This window comes from Pteropus medius, unplaced genomic scaffold, assembly GCF_902729225.1.
Source record: "Pteropus medius unplaced genomic scaffold, Ma_sr-lr_union100, whole genome shotgun sequence".
NCBI lineage: Eukaryota > Metazoa > Chordata > Mammalia > Chiroptera > Pteropodidae > Pteropus > Pteropus medius.
In genome coordinates this window covers 919,803-936,903 of record NW_024345872.1, presented here as the reverse complement: position 1 = coordinate 936,903, position 17,101 = coordinate 919,803, and the positions used below count along the sequence as shown (strand labels likewise).

Sequence of the window (17,101 nt, the reverse complement as noted above, 5' to 3'; positions counted from 1 at the left end):
TAGGGTGAAGCGGGTAAAGGAGATCAAATATATGGTAGCTGAAGGAAACTGGACTTGGGGTGATTATTACACACTAGAATATATAGATGTCAAATTATAATGTACACCTGAAAATTGTATAATTGTATTAACCAATGTTACCCAAACAAACTTATTTAAAAGAAATATGTTCCGCAAAAGACACCATTAAGAGAATGAAAGGACAAGTCACAGTTTGAGGGAAAATATTTGCAAAAGACATATTTGATAAAGGACTTGTATCCAAAATATACAAAAAAAGTCTTAAATCACCACAATAAGAAATGAATGACCTAATTAATAAATGGGCAAAAGAGCTAAACAGACACCTTACTAAATAAGATATACGGATGGCAAATAAGTATATAAAAAGATGCTCAACATCATATGTCTTTAGGAAATTGCAAATGAAATCAACGAGTGAGACACCACTATACACCTATTAGAATGGCTAATACTGAAAAATACAAGACCAATGGGAGCTCTCATTCATTGCTGATTGGAATGCAAAATGGCACTCTCACTTTGGAAGACAATTTGGCAGTGTTCAAAGCTAAACATAGCCTTACAATATGATCCATCAACCATACTCCTAGGTATTATCCAAATGAGTTGAAAACTTATTCACAATTAACAATTTTGGAAGCAACCAAGATGTCTTTTAATAGGTGAATTTATAAACAAGCTGTATATCCATTCAATGGAATATTATTCAATGATAAAATAAATGAACTATCAAGCTATGAAAACACATGGAGGACTTTGAATACATATTGCAAAGTGAAAGAAGTCAGTCTGAAAAGACCGCATGCCCTATATGACATCTTGGAATCTATATGACATCTTGAAAAGACAAAACTATAGAGACAGTGAAAAAGAATCAGTGATTTTGAGAAGTTTGGGGAATAAAACAGGCAAGAGATGAATAGGCAGAAGGCAGAGGATATTTAGGGCAGTGAAACTATTCTGTATGATACTATAATGGTGGACATATGTTAATAACACATAGAACTATACAAAAAAAGGAACTCTCATGTAAACTATGCCCTTTTATTAATATATCAATATTAATTAATTGTAACAAGTGTACCATACTACTGCAAGATATTAATAACAGGGGAAGTGGGGGTGGGGGTCAAAAGGAGAATATATGGGAACTCTATACTTTCTGCTCAATTTTTATGTAAACCTAAAACTGCTCTAAGAAATAGTATATTAATTTTAAAAAGAAAAAAAAATGACTAGAGGGACATTACTAGAATATTGAAAGTGGATATCTTCTGGTAGTAGAACTGTGTGATTTTGTCTTTATACATTTCTTTTTTATTACTTTTGTGAGGTATGGTTAATATGCAACAAACTCACCCCTTTTTAGTGTACAGTTTTGTGAGTTTTGACAAATACTTTCTGTCATTAGGAACCACCATAATCAAGATATAAAATGGCTCCATCACCCCAAAATTTTATTCTGTGCCCCTTCATAGTAAAATCCTTCCCTTACCCCAGTCCATGGCAACTATAATTCTGTTTTCTGTTCCTATAATTTTGCCTTTTCCAGAAAAAAAGTAATTGGAATCATATAATATGTAGTCTTTGAGTCTGGCTTTTTTTCATTTAGCATAATGTCTTTGAAATTTATCCATGTTTGTGCATAGTAGTCCTTCATTTCTTTTTACAGCTGACTAATATTCCATTGTTTGGATGTTTATAAATTTGTTGAGGAACACTGGAGTTGCTTCCAGGTTTCGCTGTAAAAAAAAGCATCTATGTACAAGCTTTTAAAAAATGTACACTTATTTCATTCATTCATTCAGGGAAATACTTAGGAGTGGGATTGCTGGGTTGTATAGTAAGTGCATTTTTAACTTTAAAACTGCCAAGTTGTTTTCCAGAGTGGTTGTACTTTTTCATTTCCACCAGCAAAGTATGAGGAGAGTTCCAATTGCTCATCAGCACTTGCTATTGTCAGTCGTTTTGAGTTTAGTCATTCTAATAGATGGGTAGTAATATCTCATCTTGCTTTCAATTTGCATTTCCCTGATGACTAATGATATGTTTGACACCTGTATATCTTCTTTGTTGAAGTGTCATTTCAAATTGAATTCACATTTTCTTAAAAACTGAGTCGTTTACTATTTTATCCTTAAGTTTTGAGATTTCTTTTATTTCATTATTTTATTTTTTAAGATTATTGGGTAACATTCGTTAATACAATTATATAATTGTTGGGTGTACGTTATAATTTGATATCTATATATTCTATTGTGTGATTACCACCCAGAGTCCAGTTTCCTTCAGCTACCATATATTTGACCCTCTTTACCTTGTCTACCTCCCCCACTGTTCCTCCATCCCCTATGATCTGGTAACCACTAGTCCATTGTTCATGTCCCTGACTCTCCGTTAGTCCTGCACATTTGTTGCTTTTAGGTTTATATCTCACATATAAGTGATATCACATGATTTTCAACTTTTTCATTCTGGCTTATTTCGCTTAGCATGATTATCTCCAGGTCCATCCATCTTGTCACAAATGGCAATATTTCATCTCTTCTTATGATTGAGTAATATTACATTGCATGTATGCACCATAACGTCTTTAGCTAATCATCATTCATAGGACACTTCTGTTGCTTCCATGTCCTGGCCACTGTGAATAATGCTGCTGTGAACATCTGTGTGCAAATATCTTTTTGTTATGGGTTTTCAAAACTTTGGGGGTAACTACCCAGTAGAGGGATTGTTGGATAATATGATAGATCAATTCTTAGGTTTTTGAGGAACCTCCATAATGTTTTCCATAGTGGCTGTACGAATTTGCAGTCCCACCAGCAGTGTATGAGGGTTCCTTTTCCTCTGCATCCTCTCCAACATTTGTTATTATTTGTTATTATTTGTTCTGTTGATTACAGCTATTCTAAAAGGTGTGAGATGGTATCTCATTGTGGTTTTCATTTGCATTTCCCTAATAGCTAGCGATGTTGAGCATCTTTTCATATATTTGTTGGCCATTTGTATATCCTCTAGGGAGAAGTGTCTGTTCATGTCCTCTGTCCATTTTTTGATTGAGTTGCTTGCTTTTTTGTTATTGACTTGTGTGAGTTCTTTGTATATTTTGGATATTAGGCCCTTATCGGAGGCTTTACCTGCAAATATATTTTCCCATTCAGATGGCTGGCTCTTTACCTCGTTAATGGTTTCCTTTGCTGAGCAGAAGCTTTTTTAGTTTGAGGTAGTCCCATTTATTTATTTTTGCTTTTACTTCTCTTGCCTTTGAGGTCAAATTCATAAAATCCTCCTTAAGTCCAAGGTCCTTGAGTTTTGTTCCTATGTTTTCTTCTATGCATTTTATTGTTTCAAGTCTTATATTCAGGTCCTTAAACCATTTTGAGTTAATTTTGGTGCGTGGTGATAGCCAGCAGTCTAGTTTCATTCTTTTGCAGGTGGCCTTCCAATTTTCTCCGCACCATTCATTGAAGAGGCTTTCATTTCTCCACTGTATGTTTTTGGCTTTTTTTTTTTTGGTCGAAAATTATTTGCCCATATAAATATGGGGTTACTTCTGGACTCTCAATTCTGTTCCACTGGTATTTGTGTCTGTTTTGCTGCCAATATCATGCCATTTTGATTACTGTTACTTTGTACTATAATTTGAAGTCAGGCAGAGTGTTGCCTCCAGCCTAATTCTTTTTTCTCAGGATGGCTTTTGCAATTAGGGGTCTTTTGTGCTTCCATACAAATCTGATGAATTTTTGTTCTATTTCTTCAAAAAATGCTGATGGGATTTTGATGAGAATTGCATTAAATCTGTATAATACTTTAGGTAATATAGTCATTTTAACTATGTTGATTCTTCCAATCCAAGAACACAGAATATCTTTCCATTTTTTTGTATCTTCTTCAATTTCTTAAATAGAGTCTTATAGTTTTCACTATATAGTTCCTTCACGTGTTTCGTTAAATTTATTCCTAGGTATTTTATTCTTTTTTTGCAATTGAAAAGGAATTATTTTTTTACTTCTTTTTCTGACGCTTCATTATTAGAGTACAGGAATGCTTTGAATTTTTGAACGTTGATTTTGTATCCAGAAACTTTACTATATTTGCTTATTGTTTCTAGTAGTGTTCTTGTGGAGTCTTTAGGGTTTTCTATATAGAGAATCAGGTCATCTGCAAATGGTGACAGTTTGACTTCTTCATTTCCTATTTGGATGCCTTTATATCTTTCTCTGGTCAGATTGTGCTTGCTAGGACCTCCAATGTTATACTGCATAACAGTGGTGATAGTGGACAGCCTTGCTTTGTTCCTGATCTTAGAGGGAAGTTTTGTAGTTTTTCACCATTAAGTACAATTTTGGCTGAGGATTGTCATAGATGGCCTTTATGATGTTAAAATACTTTCCTTCTATACCAATTTTCTTAAGTGTTTTGATCATAAATGGATGCTGCATCTTGTTAAGGCATTTTCTGCATCTATTGATATGGTCATATGTTTCTTATTTTTTAATTTGTTTATGTGGTGTATCACCTTAATCGATTTGTGTATGTTGAACCATCCCTGTGCCCCTGGGATGCAGCCCACTTGATCATGGTGTATAATCTTTTTAATATGTTGCTGTATTTGGTTTGCTAGTATATCATTTAGGATTTTTGCATCTGTGTTCATGAGAGATATTGGTCTTTAGTTTTCTTTTTTGTGTGTGTGTTATTTTTACCAGGTTTTGGTATCAGGGTAATATTGGCCTCAGAAATTGAGTTGAGAAGTATTGACTCCTCTTCAATTTTTTGGAAGATTTTGAGGAGAATGAGTATTAAATCTTCTTTGAATTTTTGGTAGAATTCACTGGTGAAGCCATCTGGTCCTGACCTTTTACTTTTTGATAGGTTTTTGATGATTGTTTCAATTTCCATACTGCTGATCTATTTACATTTTCCAAATCTTCTTGATTCAGTCTAGGAAGGTTGTATTTTTCAAAGTATTGGTTCGTTTCTTCTAGGTTATTAAATTTGGTGTTATATACTTTTTCATAGTATTCTTGCACGATCATTTGTATTTCTGTAATGTCAGTTGTAACTTCCCATTTCATCCCAGATTTTGTTTATTTGTGTCCTTTCTCTTTTTTCTTTAGTAAGACTAGCCAGTGGTTTGTCAATTTTATTAATCTTCTCAAAGAACCAGCTACTTGTTGTAATTTTCTTTATTGTTGTTGTTTTCAATTTCATTTATTTGTGCTCTAATTTTGATTATTTCTTTCCTTCTGCTGACTTTAGGCCTCATTTGTTCTTCCTTTTCTAGTTTTTAAGATGAAGCATTAGGTTGTTTATTTGGGCTTGTTCTTGTTTTTGGAGATAGGCCTGTAATGATATGAACTTTCCTCTTATAACCGCTTTTGCCATGTCCCAAAAGTTATACTATCATTATTATTTGTTTCTATGTATCTCTTGATCTCTCTTTTATTTCTTCCCTGACTCAGTTAGTTTTCAGTAGCATGTTGTTTTAATCTCCATGCATTTGTGGTTCTTCCTGATTTTTTTTTTTTTTTGCAGTTGATCTCTAGCTTCAAAGCGTTAAGATCAGAGAGTATGGTCGGTATGATTTTAAACCTCTTATATTCCTTGAGGCTATTTCTGTGTCCTGGTATGCAGTCAATCCTTGAGAATGTTCCATGTCCACTAGGGAAGAATGTATAAGCAGCTGTTTTGGGATGGAAGGCTCTGTATATGTCAATTATGTCCAATTGGTCTAATGTGTCATTTAAGGATGTTATTTCCTTATTGATTTTCTGTTTGGATGATCTGTCCATATCTGACAGTGGAGTATTTAGATCTCCTACTATTATAGTGATTTGGTCTGTTTCTCCCTTTAGTTCTGTTAGTAATTGCTTTACATATTTTGGGGCTCCCTGATTGGAAGCATAAATATTAATAAGTGTTATGTCTTCTTGGTGCATGATTCTCTTTATCATTATGTAGTGTCCATCCATATATTTCTTTACCTTTTTTATTTTGAAGTCTCTTTTGTCCAATATTAGTACCACTACTCCTTCTTTTCTGAGTGCCATTTGCTTGAAATATCATTTTCCACCCTTTCACTTTGAGTATATATTTGTCCTTAGAGCTGAGATGTGTGTCCTGGAGGCAGAATATGGTTGGGTTTTGTTTTTTTGATCAATTCTGCAACTCTGTGCCTTTTTATTGGTGAGTTTCGTCCATTTACATTTAGTGTGACTATTGAAATATGAGGTCTTCTTATAGCCATTTTATCTTTTGCTTTCTGGTAGCTCAGTGTTTCCATTGCTTCTTTGTCCTTGTGTTTCTGTTTTCTTTATTTTGGTTGGCTTTTGTGAGTTTTTTCTCTGGTTCTTCTTGTTTTATGTTATATACTTCGGTTATGAATCATTGGTGTGTGGTTACCATTATGAATATGAAAAGGATAGTTATATATATATACACAGTCGTCAATCTTCTTATGCATTTGCTTTATCTCCATTCCCCTTTGCGAATTTGGATCTTTGAATCCTCCCCTTTTCAGTCATTGTTATCTCATTTTGTCCCTATCTATGCTGAACGTTCATTACTATCTTGCTATAGCAATTCTCTTATTATTATTTAAGCTTGTAATGCCCTGTTCTTATTAAGGGTTGCACTCCTTGCTTCTACTTGCCTGATAGTCACTTTACTCCTAATTATGTATTGTTTTGTTTTGTTTTGTTATTTTGTTTTAGATGAGCTGACACCTTTCAGTATTTCCTGCTGTGCAGGCCTCGTAGTGGAGAATTCCCTCAGTTTTTGTATGTCTGGAAAAGTCTTAATTTCTCCTTCATGTCTAAAGGAGAGCTTAGCTGGATACATTATTATGGACTGGTAGTTCCTTTCACTTAATAGTTTAAATATTTGATTTCATTCCATTCTGGCTTGTAAGGTTTGTGCTGAGAAGTCTGATGATAATCTGTTGGGCTTTCTTTTATATGTTACCATCTCTTTTTCCTGGCTGCCCTGAGAATTCTGTCTTTGTCATTGATTTTTGATAACTTTAATACAATGTGTCTTGTTGAAGGCCTTTTTGGGTTGAGATCATTGGAATTTCTGTTGACTTCTTGAATTCCAAGCTCCAGCTCATTCCTTAGATTTGGGAAATTCTCGGCAACGATTTGTCTGAAAATGCTTTCTAGCCTGTGCTCCTTTTCTTCTCCTTCGTGAATGCCCATTTTCTTATGTTTCCTCTCCTGATGGTGTCAGCTACTTCTTGTATTTCTCTTTCATTATACTTCATTCTTTGGTTTCTCTCTTCTTCTTTCTGATTTATTTCTAGATTTTTGTCTTTGATATCACTGATCCTTTTCTCTATTTGGTCGACTCCATTTCCCAAGCTTGTTATTTCATTTTTCAATTCTTGCAGTGTGTTATTCATCTCCAGAAGTTCTGTTTGGTTCCTTTCGAGGATTTTAGTCTCCTTGTTCTGCTCATCTAGTCGTTTTTTTCAGTTTCTGAAATTGTTGATTTGAGTTGTTTTTGATCTCATTGAGTTTTTTTCAGAAGTACCACCCTGAATTCTCTGTCATTTAAGTCGCATATTTCTATCTCTGTAAGTTTATTTTCTGGAGATTTTTCTCTTTCTTTCTGAAATGCCTTGTCACCTTGGTTGTTCATGTTGTTTAATGGACTATTTCTGCGCCTGGGCCTTAATGGAAGTCTATTCTGTTGTTTTTCCAGAAAGAAGATTTATTATATAAAGGTCTCTCTTTAACCTGCTGCAAATAAGGTGCTCTTCTTTTGTTTTCCAGTAGGTGGCGTCTAAGCCTCTTAGATCCTTGCTTTAGATAAAGCCTAAATGTCTTTTTTATTTTCTTGTAGATATTTAATCACACTTGCTACTCTCAGTTTCAGTCCCTGTCAGTGTTAGCAACAGTTTTGGTAGTGTTTGCTCAGACCTTGCTGGGGTTCCGCAGTGTTCGGTCTTGGAGGGTATGTGGGGAGGGGCCCTCTGTTTTGGGGTTTGGGGTCTGCTGCTCAGCCTCAGTTTTGCAACCGAGCAGGTAAAAACCAGCTGTTGTTTCTCTGCTGTCCCGTTCCACTTCTCTGCTTTCTGCCCTGATGACTGGGCCCTGGTGCCAGCTGCTAGAAGTTCCGGCACTTCCAGGTAGGTCGATCAGGGTAGTCGCCACACCTTTACTCCTCCCCTTCTCCTGCAAAGAGCTTTGGCGGCTTCTTTATTTCTCCAAGTCCACCGCCTGACACCCGTGGTTCTGATCTGTGGTAGCTTTTATGCGCAGATCTCATGTTCAGACATGCTTGTGTGAAGTTTGGGTGTTTTTTGTTGAGTTTTAGATGTTCAGCTCATTGTTGTTTCTGGGAATGAGATCTGAGGACGTCTCTTACTCCGTCATGTTTCCTTGCCATATCCGAGATTTCTTTATATATTCTAGCAAAAAGTTATTTATCAGAAATATGATGTGTAATTAATCTCTCCCAGTCTGTGCTTTTCCTTTTATTAACACTGTCTTTTAAAAGCAGTTCTTAATTTTGATGAAGTCCTATTTTATATTTTTATGGATTGTGCTTTTAGTGTTATAACTAAGAATTCTTTGCCTAACCCAAGATCACAAAGATAGCCTCCAATGTTTTCTTCTAGAAGTTTTAAAGTATTAGGGTTTACATTAAAGTCTATCTATAATCCATCTTGAGCTAATTTTTGTATGTGGTATGAGATATGGATTAAGGTTCATTCTATTTTATGTTTTGCATATGACTATCCAAATGTTCTAGCAGCATTTATTGAAAAGATTCTTGTTTCTTCATTGAATGGCCTTTGTACTTCTGTTGAAAATCAATTGACTACATAAGTGTAGGTTATTTTTTACTCTCCATTCTATTCTGTTGATATATTTGTCTAACCTTTTGCCAACACCACATTGTCTTGAAAACTATAATTTCACATTAACTCTTGAAATCATGTAGTGTTCGTCTTCCAACATCTTTCTTGTTCAAAATCGTTTTGTATCTGCTGCTTCCTTTGCCTTTCCATGTAATTTTTAAATTAGATTAGCAATTTTTATAAAATATCCTGCTAGTGTTTGGATTTTGATTGCATTGAATCTATAAATCATTTTGGGGAGAATTGACATCTTAACAATGTTGTGTCTTCCCTGTCCATGAACAAGATATAACTCTCCATTTCTTTTTGTTTTAGGGGAGCTATTACAAATGATACTTTTTCAAATTTCAATTTTTAATTGTTCATTAAAGATTATATAAATGTGATCAACCTTTTTATATTGGCCTTGTATTCTGCAGTTTTGCTAAATTCTCTTACTATTAGTAGTAACTTAAATAGATTCTTTGTGATTTTTTTGGAGACAATCATATCATGTATTAAATCAAGACAGTTTTATTTTTTTATCCAACAGATGTGCTTTTTACTTCTTTTTCTTACCAGATTTCACTGGCTAGTACCTCCAAGAGTGATGAAATAGACATCCTTGCATAATCCCCAATCTTAGGAGGAAAGTGTTTTTTTTTTTTTTTTTTGCCATTAAGTATGATGTTAGCTGTAGGTTTTTTTAATTTAATTTTATTATTAGTTTCAAGTATGTAGTACATTGGTTAGACATTTATATAGTTTACAAAACGATCCCCCTAATTGCTCTTTCTCTCTGGCTCTCCACCTAGCCATTACATTAATGCTAACTGCGTTCCCTATGCTGTGTTCCCCATCCTCATGACCATCTATCAACTGCTAATTTGTACTTCTTTAACTCTTCACCCCTTTAGGCCAGCCCCCAAAACCCCCCCTCTCCTCTGGCCATCACCAGATTGTGAAATCATATGGTATTTATCTTTCTCTGTCTGACTTACTTCACTCAGCATAATAACCTCTAGGTCCATCCATATCATTGCAAATGGTAGGATTTTATTTTATTTTTTTAATGACAACTGTAGGTTTTTTTGTAGATTCCCTTTATCAAGGCGAGGAAGGCCCTTTTCTGGATTGTTTAGAGTTTCTGTCATAGATGGATATAAAATGTTGTCAAATGCTTTTTCTGAATCTTTTGCAATGATTACATGGTTTTTCTCCTCTGGTTGGTTGATATGGTAAATTGCATTGATTGAATTAATGAATGTTGAATTTTCAGAATAAATCCTACTTGCTCATAAAGTATTATCTTTTCAATTTATTGTTGGATTTAATATGTTAAAATGTTGTTGAGAATTTTTGTATCTATGTTCATGCGAGATATTGGTATGTAGATTTTTTTCCCTTGTAATATCTTTATCTGGTTTTAGTATCAGTGTAATGCCTACATCAAAAATTCGGTTGGGAAGCACTCTCTCCTTTTCATTTCTCTGAAATATTCGGTAGAATGTTAGTTAGAATTCACAATGAAGCTATCTGGCCCTGGTGTTTTTTTTTGAGCGAAGTTTTTAACTACAAATTCAATTTCTTTACAAGATATATGATTATTCAGGTTATTGATCTCTTTTTGAGTGAGCTTTAATAATTGTGTCTTTCAAAGAATTCATGCTTTTCATCTAAATTGTTAAATTAGCTGGTATAAAGTTATCCATAATATTCCCTTTTTATCTTTGTAATATTTATATGATTTATAATGCAGCCCTCTCTTTTATCATTATTTGTAATTTGCATCTTTTCTCTTTTTAGCTTTGTTAGTCTTGCTAGAGGTTTATCAATTTTATTGATCATCTTAAAGAACCAGGTTTTATTCTCATTGATTTTTTCCTACTGATTTTCTGTCTTCAATTTCATTAATTTCGGTTTTTTATTATTTCTCCTATTTGCTGTTAGTTTGTTTTGTTCTACTTTTTCTAGTTTCTTAAGGTGTTGATTTAAGGCTTTTCTCCTTTTCTAACATAGGTATTTAGTGATATCAACTTCCCTTTAAGTACTTCTTTAGCTGCATTTTGTATGTTGTGTTTTCATTTTCATTTAGTAAAAATATTTTCTAATTTCCCTTTTCTTTTTCTCTTCAACTCATGGGCTATTTATAAGTTATCAGCATATTAAAAGTGGTTGTATTCTTGTGCCTGATTTGTGTGTAATGTTTCTTTATTCTATATACTTTTATGTCTTTATTTTGTTCTTTTTGTTTGTTTGTATATGTTTTTCAATTTTCTACATTGAACATGCATTACTTTTCTAATTAGAAAATAATCACTATAAAATAACACTCTACATTTTGTAGCATTTTATAATTTACAGAGAGCTACCCCTAATCGTCCAACATCTGGGAGAGAAACATATAATCCATATGTCATAGATGTTAAAAAATGAGATTGATAGAGTTTAAATGACTTGCTCAGTGCCATACAGCTAGAGTAAGTAAGGATTCAAACCCAGATTTTATGACTCATTCAGAAGAAGTTGGAAATAAAGATTTGAAAAGTAAATTGGAATTTAGGGTAGTTGGAAAGAATCGTAGAGTGTTTTTGAAGCAGCATGCAACTTGAGAATCTCTGATTACTAGTGAAGTTGAACATCTTGTCCTGTTTATTGCCTGTTCCCATTTCTTCTTCTCTAAACTGCCATTCATAGCCTCAGACCATTTTTCTATTGGATTCGTTAGCCCTTTATTGATTGATTCGACTGATTAAAATATTTCAGATATTAACACTTTATTTGTTGGAACTATCTTCTCCCAATTTCTAGCTTATCTGTCTTTTCTTTATTATTTCAATTCTGATAATCATGGAAATGTGTTTATTTTGAGGAATCTTGGTTTATTTTAACTGTGTATGATGGGAAGCAGAAGATAGAAGAAGATGGGATTGGAAGACAAACTATATGGTTTGGAAATTCATTTACCAATAATTTTTTGATTGCTTACATTTATTGGCTACAGTGTGCTAGGCCATGCGATAGACTGAGAGTAAAGAAAAAATGGTACTTACTTGTTAGGACCTTTCACCCTGACAGAGGAATACGACATATAAAATAAGACAAATAACATAGTATGTACTCAAGTAACTATGGTCCAAGATAAGCTGTGACTATCAAAATTTCCATTTCAGCAAAAGGAAGGACACATTACTTTTGAGTTAACTGGGAGTTGTTTATGCAAGAAGTCTATAAGTTGATTGAGAAAGAAAAATACACACAGTTGTGTGTATTTTTGCCTAACATTTTATCTTTAACACTTAGCATAGTGCCTGACAGAGTAGATGCTGAAGTATTTGTTTAATAATTGAATTATGTTAGCATATGGGGCAAAGTCATTTATAGGGATCTAACACAATGTATTTAGTCCATCATCCCTATACCACCACCAGGCAGATAGATCTGAGAATGTTCTGATAGATCAGCGTTTTAGACATTAGTTTGCTTTTCCAAAGCAAGGAAGGACAACCTTTTCCAAAAGGACACATGACATACTCCCTTATCTTAACATTTTAACAGAGCATTAGTCAAGATTTTGACTTCAGTGTCAGTGAAAACTGAGTTTGAGTCTTGTGTCAGTTACTTATTGGTTATATGACCCTTGATTTGCATCATCTATAGCATTAGACAATAGATTAGTGCCCATCTTACTAGGTCATTGTGGGACAAAATAAACAAAGCATGTAAAACTCTGAGCCAATAGTAGGGGTTCTGTCAATATTACCTATTCCTCTTTCCTTGATATACACTAAAATGGGTGGAACCTGTGATTGCCTTTGGATTTTGTGACTTGATTCATATTTTCTAACAGGCATGTTCTCCATCTCTTTCCTCACAGATTCAGAGACATATTGTGTTTTTCAAGACAAGAAGTATAGAGTGGGTGAGAGATGGCATCCTTACCTGGAACCATATGGGTTGGTTTACTGTGTGAACTGCATCTGCTCAGAGGTACATTTTCTCATGACATGTGATTTCCCAGTTAGCTCCTCAGCATGCAGAGGTGCTTTCAGGGCCCAGATGGCCAGGGAACATGGCGTTAAAGCCTAAAAGAAGTTAATCAGATCACAAGGAAAAATACACATCTTCTATCTCCCTCTGTTGCCTTTTGGCTTGATTTTCATGAGATTTCCGAGTATTTGCTATGGACAGATACTTATGGTCTCTTAGCCAAATGGCATAGGACATGGTATGAGAAGGCGGAATAGCTTGACAGTGGGAGTGGAGAGAAAGCTCAATATAATGCCTAGATTGTAAGACAAGACCATTTTTTTTGGAAACCATTTTTAGGGTTTGCCTTTAAATAAGAGATTAGGACAGACTATATACTGGTTCATTGGGAGAGCGTATTTTATATTATCTCAGACAATAACTAAGATTGAGATTGGGAAGCCTTGGCTTGTACCTGGTGAGGATTAGAGTTCCTTGGCTTGGCCTTGGCTCCTGTCTGGTTACTCAAGGAGGTATTTGGACAACTTGAATGCCATCTTTGCAATAGAGGAAGCAGATAGTTCCATTTTCTTTCCATGGCCTTGACCCAGGACCACAGTTCTTTCTGAACAAACCTCAATCATTATACCTATAGTTTCTCAACTTCAGCAGCATTGACGTTTGGGGACAGATAATCCCTTGCTGTGGAGGCTGTCTTGTGCATCATAGGATATCTAGCGGCATCCTTGGCCTCTACCTACTAGATGCCAGTAGCACTAAACCCAATTGTGACAAGTGAAAATGTCTCCAGACATTGCCAGAGTTACCTAGGGGATGAAATAATCCCTGGTGGAGATCCACTGCATTAAGGAAGTTAAGAAGGGAGGCCCTGAGAATTAAGAATTCTGAACATATAAGAAAGAATTTTCAGGGCCAACCTCTCACTTGAGAACTCATAGAAGAATTGCCACTCCCCTCTAGTGCCCAGGTAGAACAGGAGTAGTCACTTGCAAGCCTGATTCTTTTGCCATTTGAACGGAAAATTGGAGTTTCAGAATTTTGAGCATGTGGAAACTTAACCTTCAGGCCATTATCAGGTGGTGTTAAGAGGTTGCAGGGTTCTAAAGTCAAGACAGACCAAATTTACAACTCTGGCTCTGCCACCTATGAGCCATGTTACATCGGACAAGTTACATAACCTCTCTGAGATTCTTTCAGCTTATTTAAAATGGGATAATGATATTACCTATTTCATAGGGTTGTGGTAAAGATTACATTCATGAATTCATTTCAGTCACCTAAAACAGTGATTGCTCATGACCAACATTCAAAAAATAATAACTACTATTGTCATCATCATCTTCATCATCATCATCATCATTATCATTATGGTTATCATTATTTTTATGAATTGATTAACTCTAGAACAGAATTCAGTATAAAGCATTAAGTGGGATCAGTTTAGTCCTTAGCCAGGTGTGGTTTCAGATGTACTTTGATCTCTGTTCAAGATCATACCACCTGGCTCTGAGGAGTGTGACATATAAGGAGGCTCTGTGGTATTTCCAAATGCTGGGCAGTGAAAATGTTAACATGTTCCCTGTGCCAACAGCTCAAGTGCTTTTCTCTATCCTCTTCATCACCTTCTTCCCCCACAGCAGCCTGAGAGAAGGAATCCTCGCTTCAAATGAATTATAGATGGAAAATGTTAACACAAAATTGATTCCCAAAGTCTTCCTTTATTCTAGCAATTGTTGAGAGTTGTCAGAACTATGGTTCTTCTCATTGTAAATCAGGCAGGGACTCAGTCGCCCCACCCAGGCATACTAGCTAATCAACTCAATTTAAAACTCGCATTTTTGCTCAGGAAAACTTTTTTACTGAAAAAGGAAGTGACAAAAGGAAGCAGTCAACCTACTGGATCAAAGCAGGGTTATATGGAATCAAAGATACATGTGCCAAAGGCACCTCCTTGTCCAGAGATTGATAGCAGCTTAGGGGACCCAACACTCATTATCTCTTCTCTTCCATGGCGTTGGGCAGGTGATTATGAAATCAGACTAAGCTCTTGGAAAAGATGTTCAGTTAGAGTTGGGCAATAGTAGAAACGCCAAAGAGCCAAGCCAGAAGAAGCCTCCCACAGTTAGTGAGAGGCTTTGAAAACTGTAGCAGTACTGATTCCAGCCTTAGAAAAATATACCAACAAGCTATCAACCAACCAAGCAGAGATGCTAGTGATGAGAAAAGGAAAGAAAAATGTTGATTTCATTCAGCTTCTCAGGAATGCATTATTCACTGTCTGGGTGAGTCCCTGCATGACTGTTTCCCAAACTGGCATGATCCCAGTGACCTTTGAAAGACATTTAGTTTTCACTTATTGCCTCCTCTCTTTCAGAATGGGAATGTGCTTTGCAGCAGAGTCAGATGTCCAAGCCTTCACTGCCTTTCACCTGTGCATATTCCTCATCTGTGCTGCCCTCGCTGTCCAGGTAAACTGATTTGCCTCTTTCTTTCCCAGCTGTGGTTCTCCTTCCTCCCTTTTCCAGCCAACTCACTCAATCTCCCTAATTCCCCAGAAGCGAAACTTCCAGACAGAAATAACAATAGGATACTTTTAGGCAGCCCACACCGGCCCCTAAATACCTTTTATAGCCCATGTGGGGCACATTCTAGGCTCTAATAAGTTATTGAGTACCCAGTAACAGATTTTCATTGGGCTTTTAATCATTTGAAAGTGGATGTCAATTGGGGGAAGGGAATTGTGGCCCAGAGATTTTCTTCTGTAAATAGTCTCTTCCTACCGTGGGCAGTGGGCACCAGAGAAATTGTAGCATGGCAGCACATGTCCTCTGCCATTAGTGCTGGAATCGCATGCAAGCATAGTTTCTAAATGATGGGGGGCTATTCATAAATCAAAGGAGCTGAGGTAGTGAGGTTTATGACAGTATAAAGCTGCTTTCTTGCCGAATAGTCACCTTCTCCAGACTGTAGTTATTATGTACACATTGTTAAGAGCAAATAAAAGGGGGAGGTGTGGAGAGACTTTTTCACAAGGCTATTAGGATGTCTACTTTTCACAGTTTGTGGATAGGGTGTTTGTCTAAGGCAGGAGCTCCCTCAATGACACTTTGTTTACATCTCACTGGAGCCTGGCTCCCATACCAGAGGTGTGCAAGTGTGGAATGATTCAAAGAATGCCTGTGGGCCTGAGAGCAGTCCTAGCAAAAGGCAACAGTGTTGGGCTATGGGCAGTAGAAGCCTTGCAAATTGTGTCTTTTCTCTTTCCTTTTAGGACAGGGGTTCTGGATTTGGGGTCCATGGGTGGATATTATGGAATCAGGGAACTCTTTAAAATTATTTTCAGTTTTTGGTGTAACCATGTATACATATTAATTCCTTTAGAAAGAATCCATATCTTTATTGGTATTCCTAAAGTGGCTATACATGACCTTAAAAATATCAAGAACCACTAGTCTAGAGCATACATAAATGGTACTTTTTTAAGTAGTAAAGAACTTCCAGAACTTGTAAGGGAGAAACCTAAAATATTAGAGGAAAAATGGTAGGAATGAGGTTAGGAATGAGATTCAATGAAAACTCAGTTAACTGAAATGTTACAAGAATGGAGTTTTTGTTTAATGGAAAAGAAATTCCCAACTTTTTTTGTCACTATCTATATGAAGTATACTTTCCTGCATCTGTTGAACACAAGGGATTCCTTACTAGCAAGAGATTCCTTACCAGATGGAAAAAGATCGTGCCATGTCACAGGTTTCTCATGCTGACTATAGGTGATGATAGTTTACACTTCAAGATGTCAGAGACTGACTCAGCATATGATCAACTTGATTTTTGGAACCCATCCCTAAATGAATGGGCTTTAATATTTTTGTATGTGTTTTTTGCTTCTACTTTAAGTGGATTACAGGAGTATAGTATGAGAGGAGTTCTGGTAGATGGGAGTAGTTTCTGATAAGGAGGCTAATCTGGAGAGATTTTTTTTTTTTAATCTGCCAGGCTGCTTGTCAAAGAGCCTTATAAAATCTTATTTTTCCCAGAGGACTCCAAAAGTGGTCCAGTGTCATAGGAATTTATCTAAACTGCTATATAGAGATTGTTCTTCTCCCTAAAGGAGGTTGAGGCATAACGCAGACACAGAGCATAAGGGGGAAGAGCATTGAATGGAGTATGGCTGTCATTTACTCCAGCTGCATAAAAGGAAGCAAGTATTGAGGAAAAAGGAAAGTATAAGCTAGCAGT

At 35.7% G+C, this 17,101-nt stretch overlaps 1 protein-coding gene across 1 annotated transcript in view; it reads left to right on the top strand.

The window, feature by feature from the left end:
- CHRDL1 (chordin like 1) overlaps positions 1-17,101 on the top strand; it is a 140,142-nt gene that overhangs the window by 31,159 nt on the left and 91,882 nt on the right. Inside the window, exons 3-4 of the mRNA XM_039874772.1 lie at positions 12,750-12,862; positions 15,237-15,330. Of these exons, the coding sequence (XP_039730706.1) occupies positions 12,750-12,862; positions 15,237-15,330 (207 nt within the window). The remainder of the gene's footprint in view (positions 1-12,749; positions 12,863-15,236; positions 15,331-17,101) is intronic.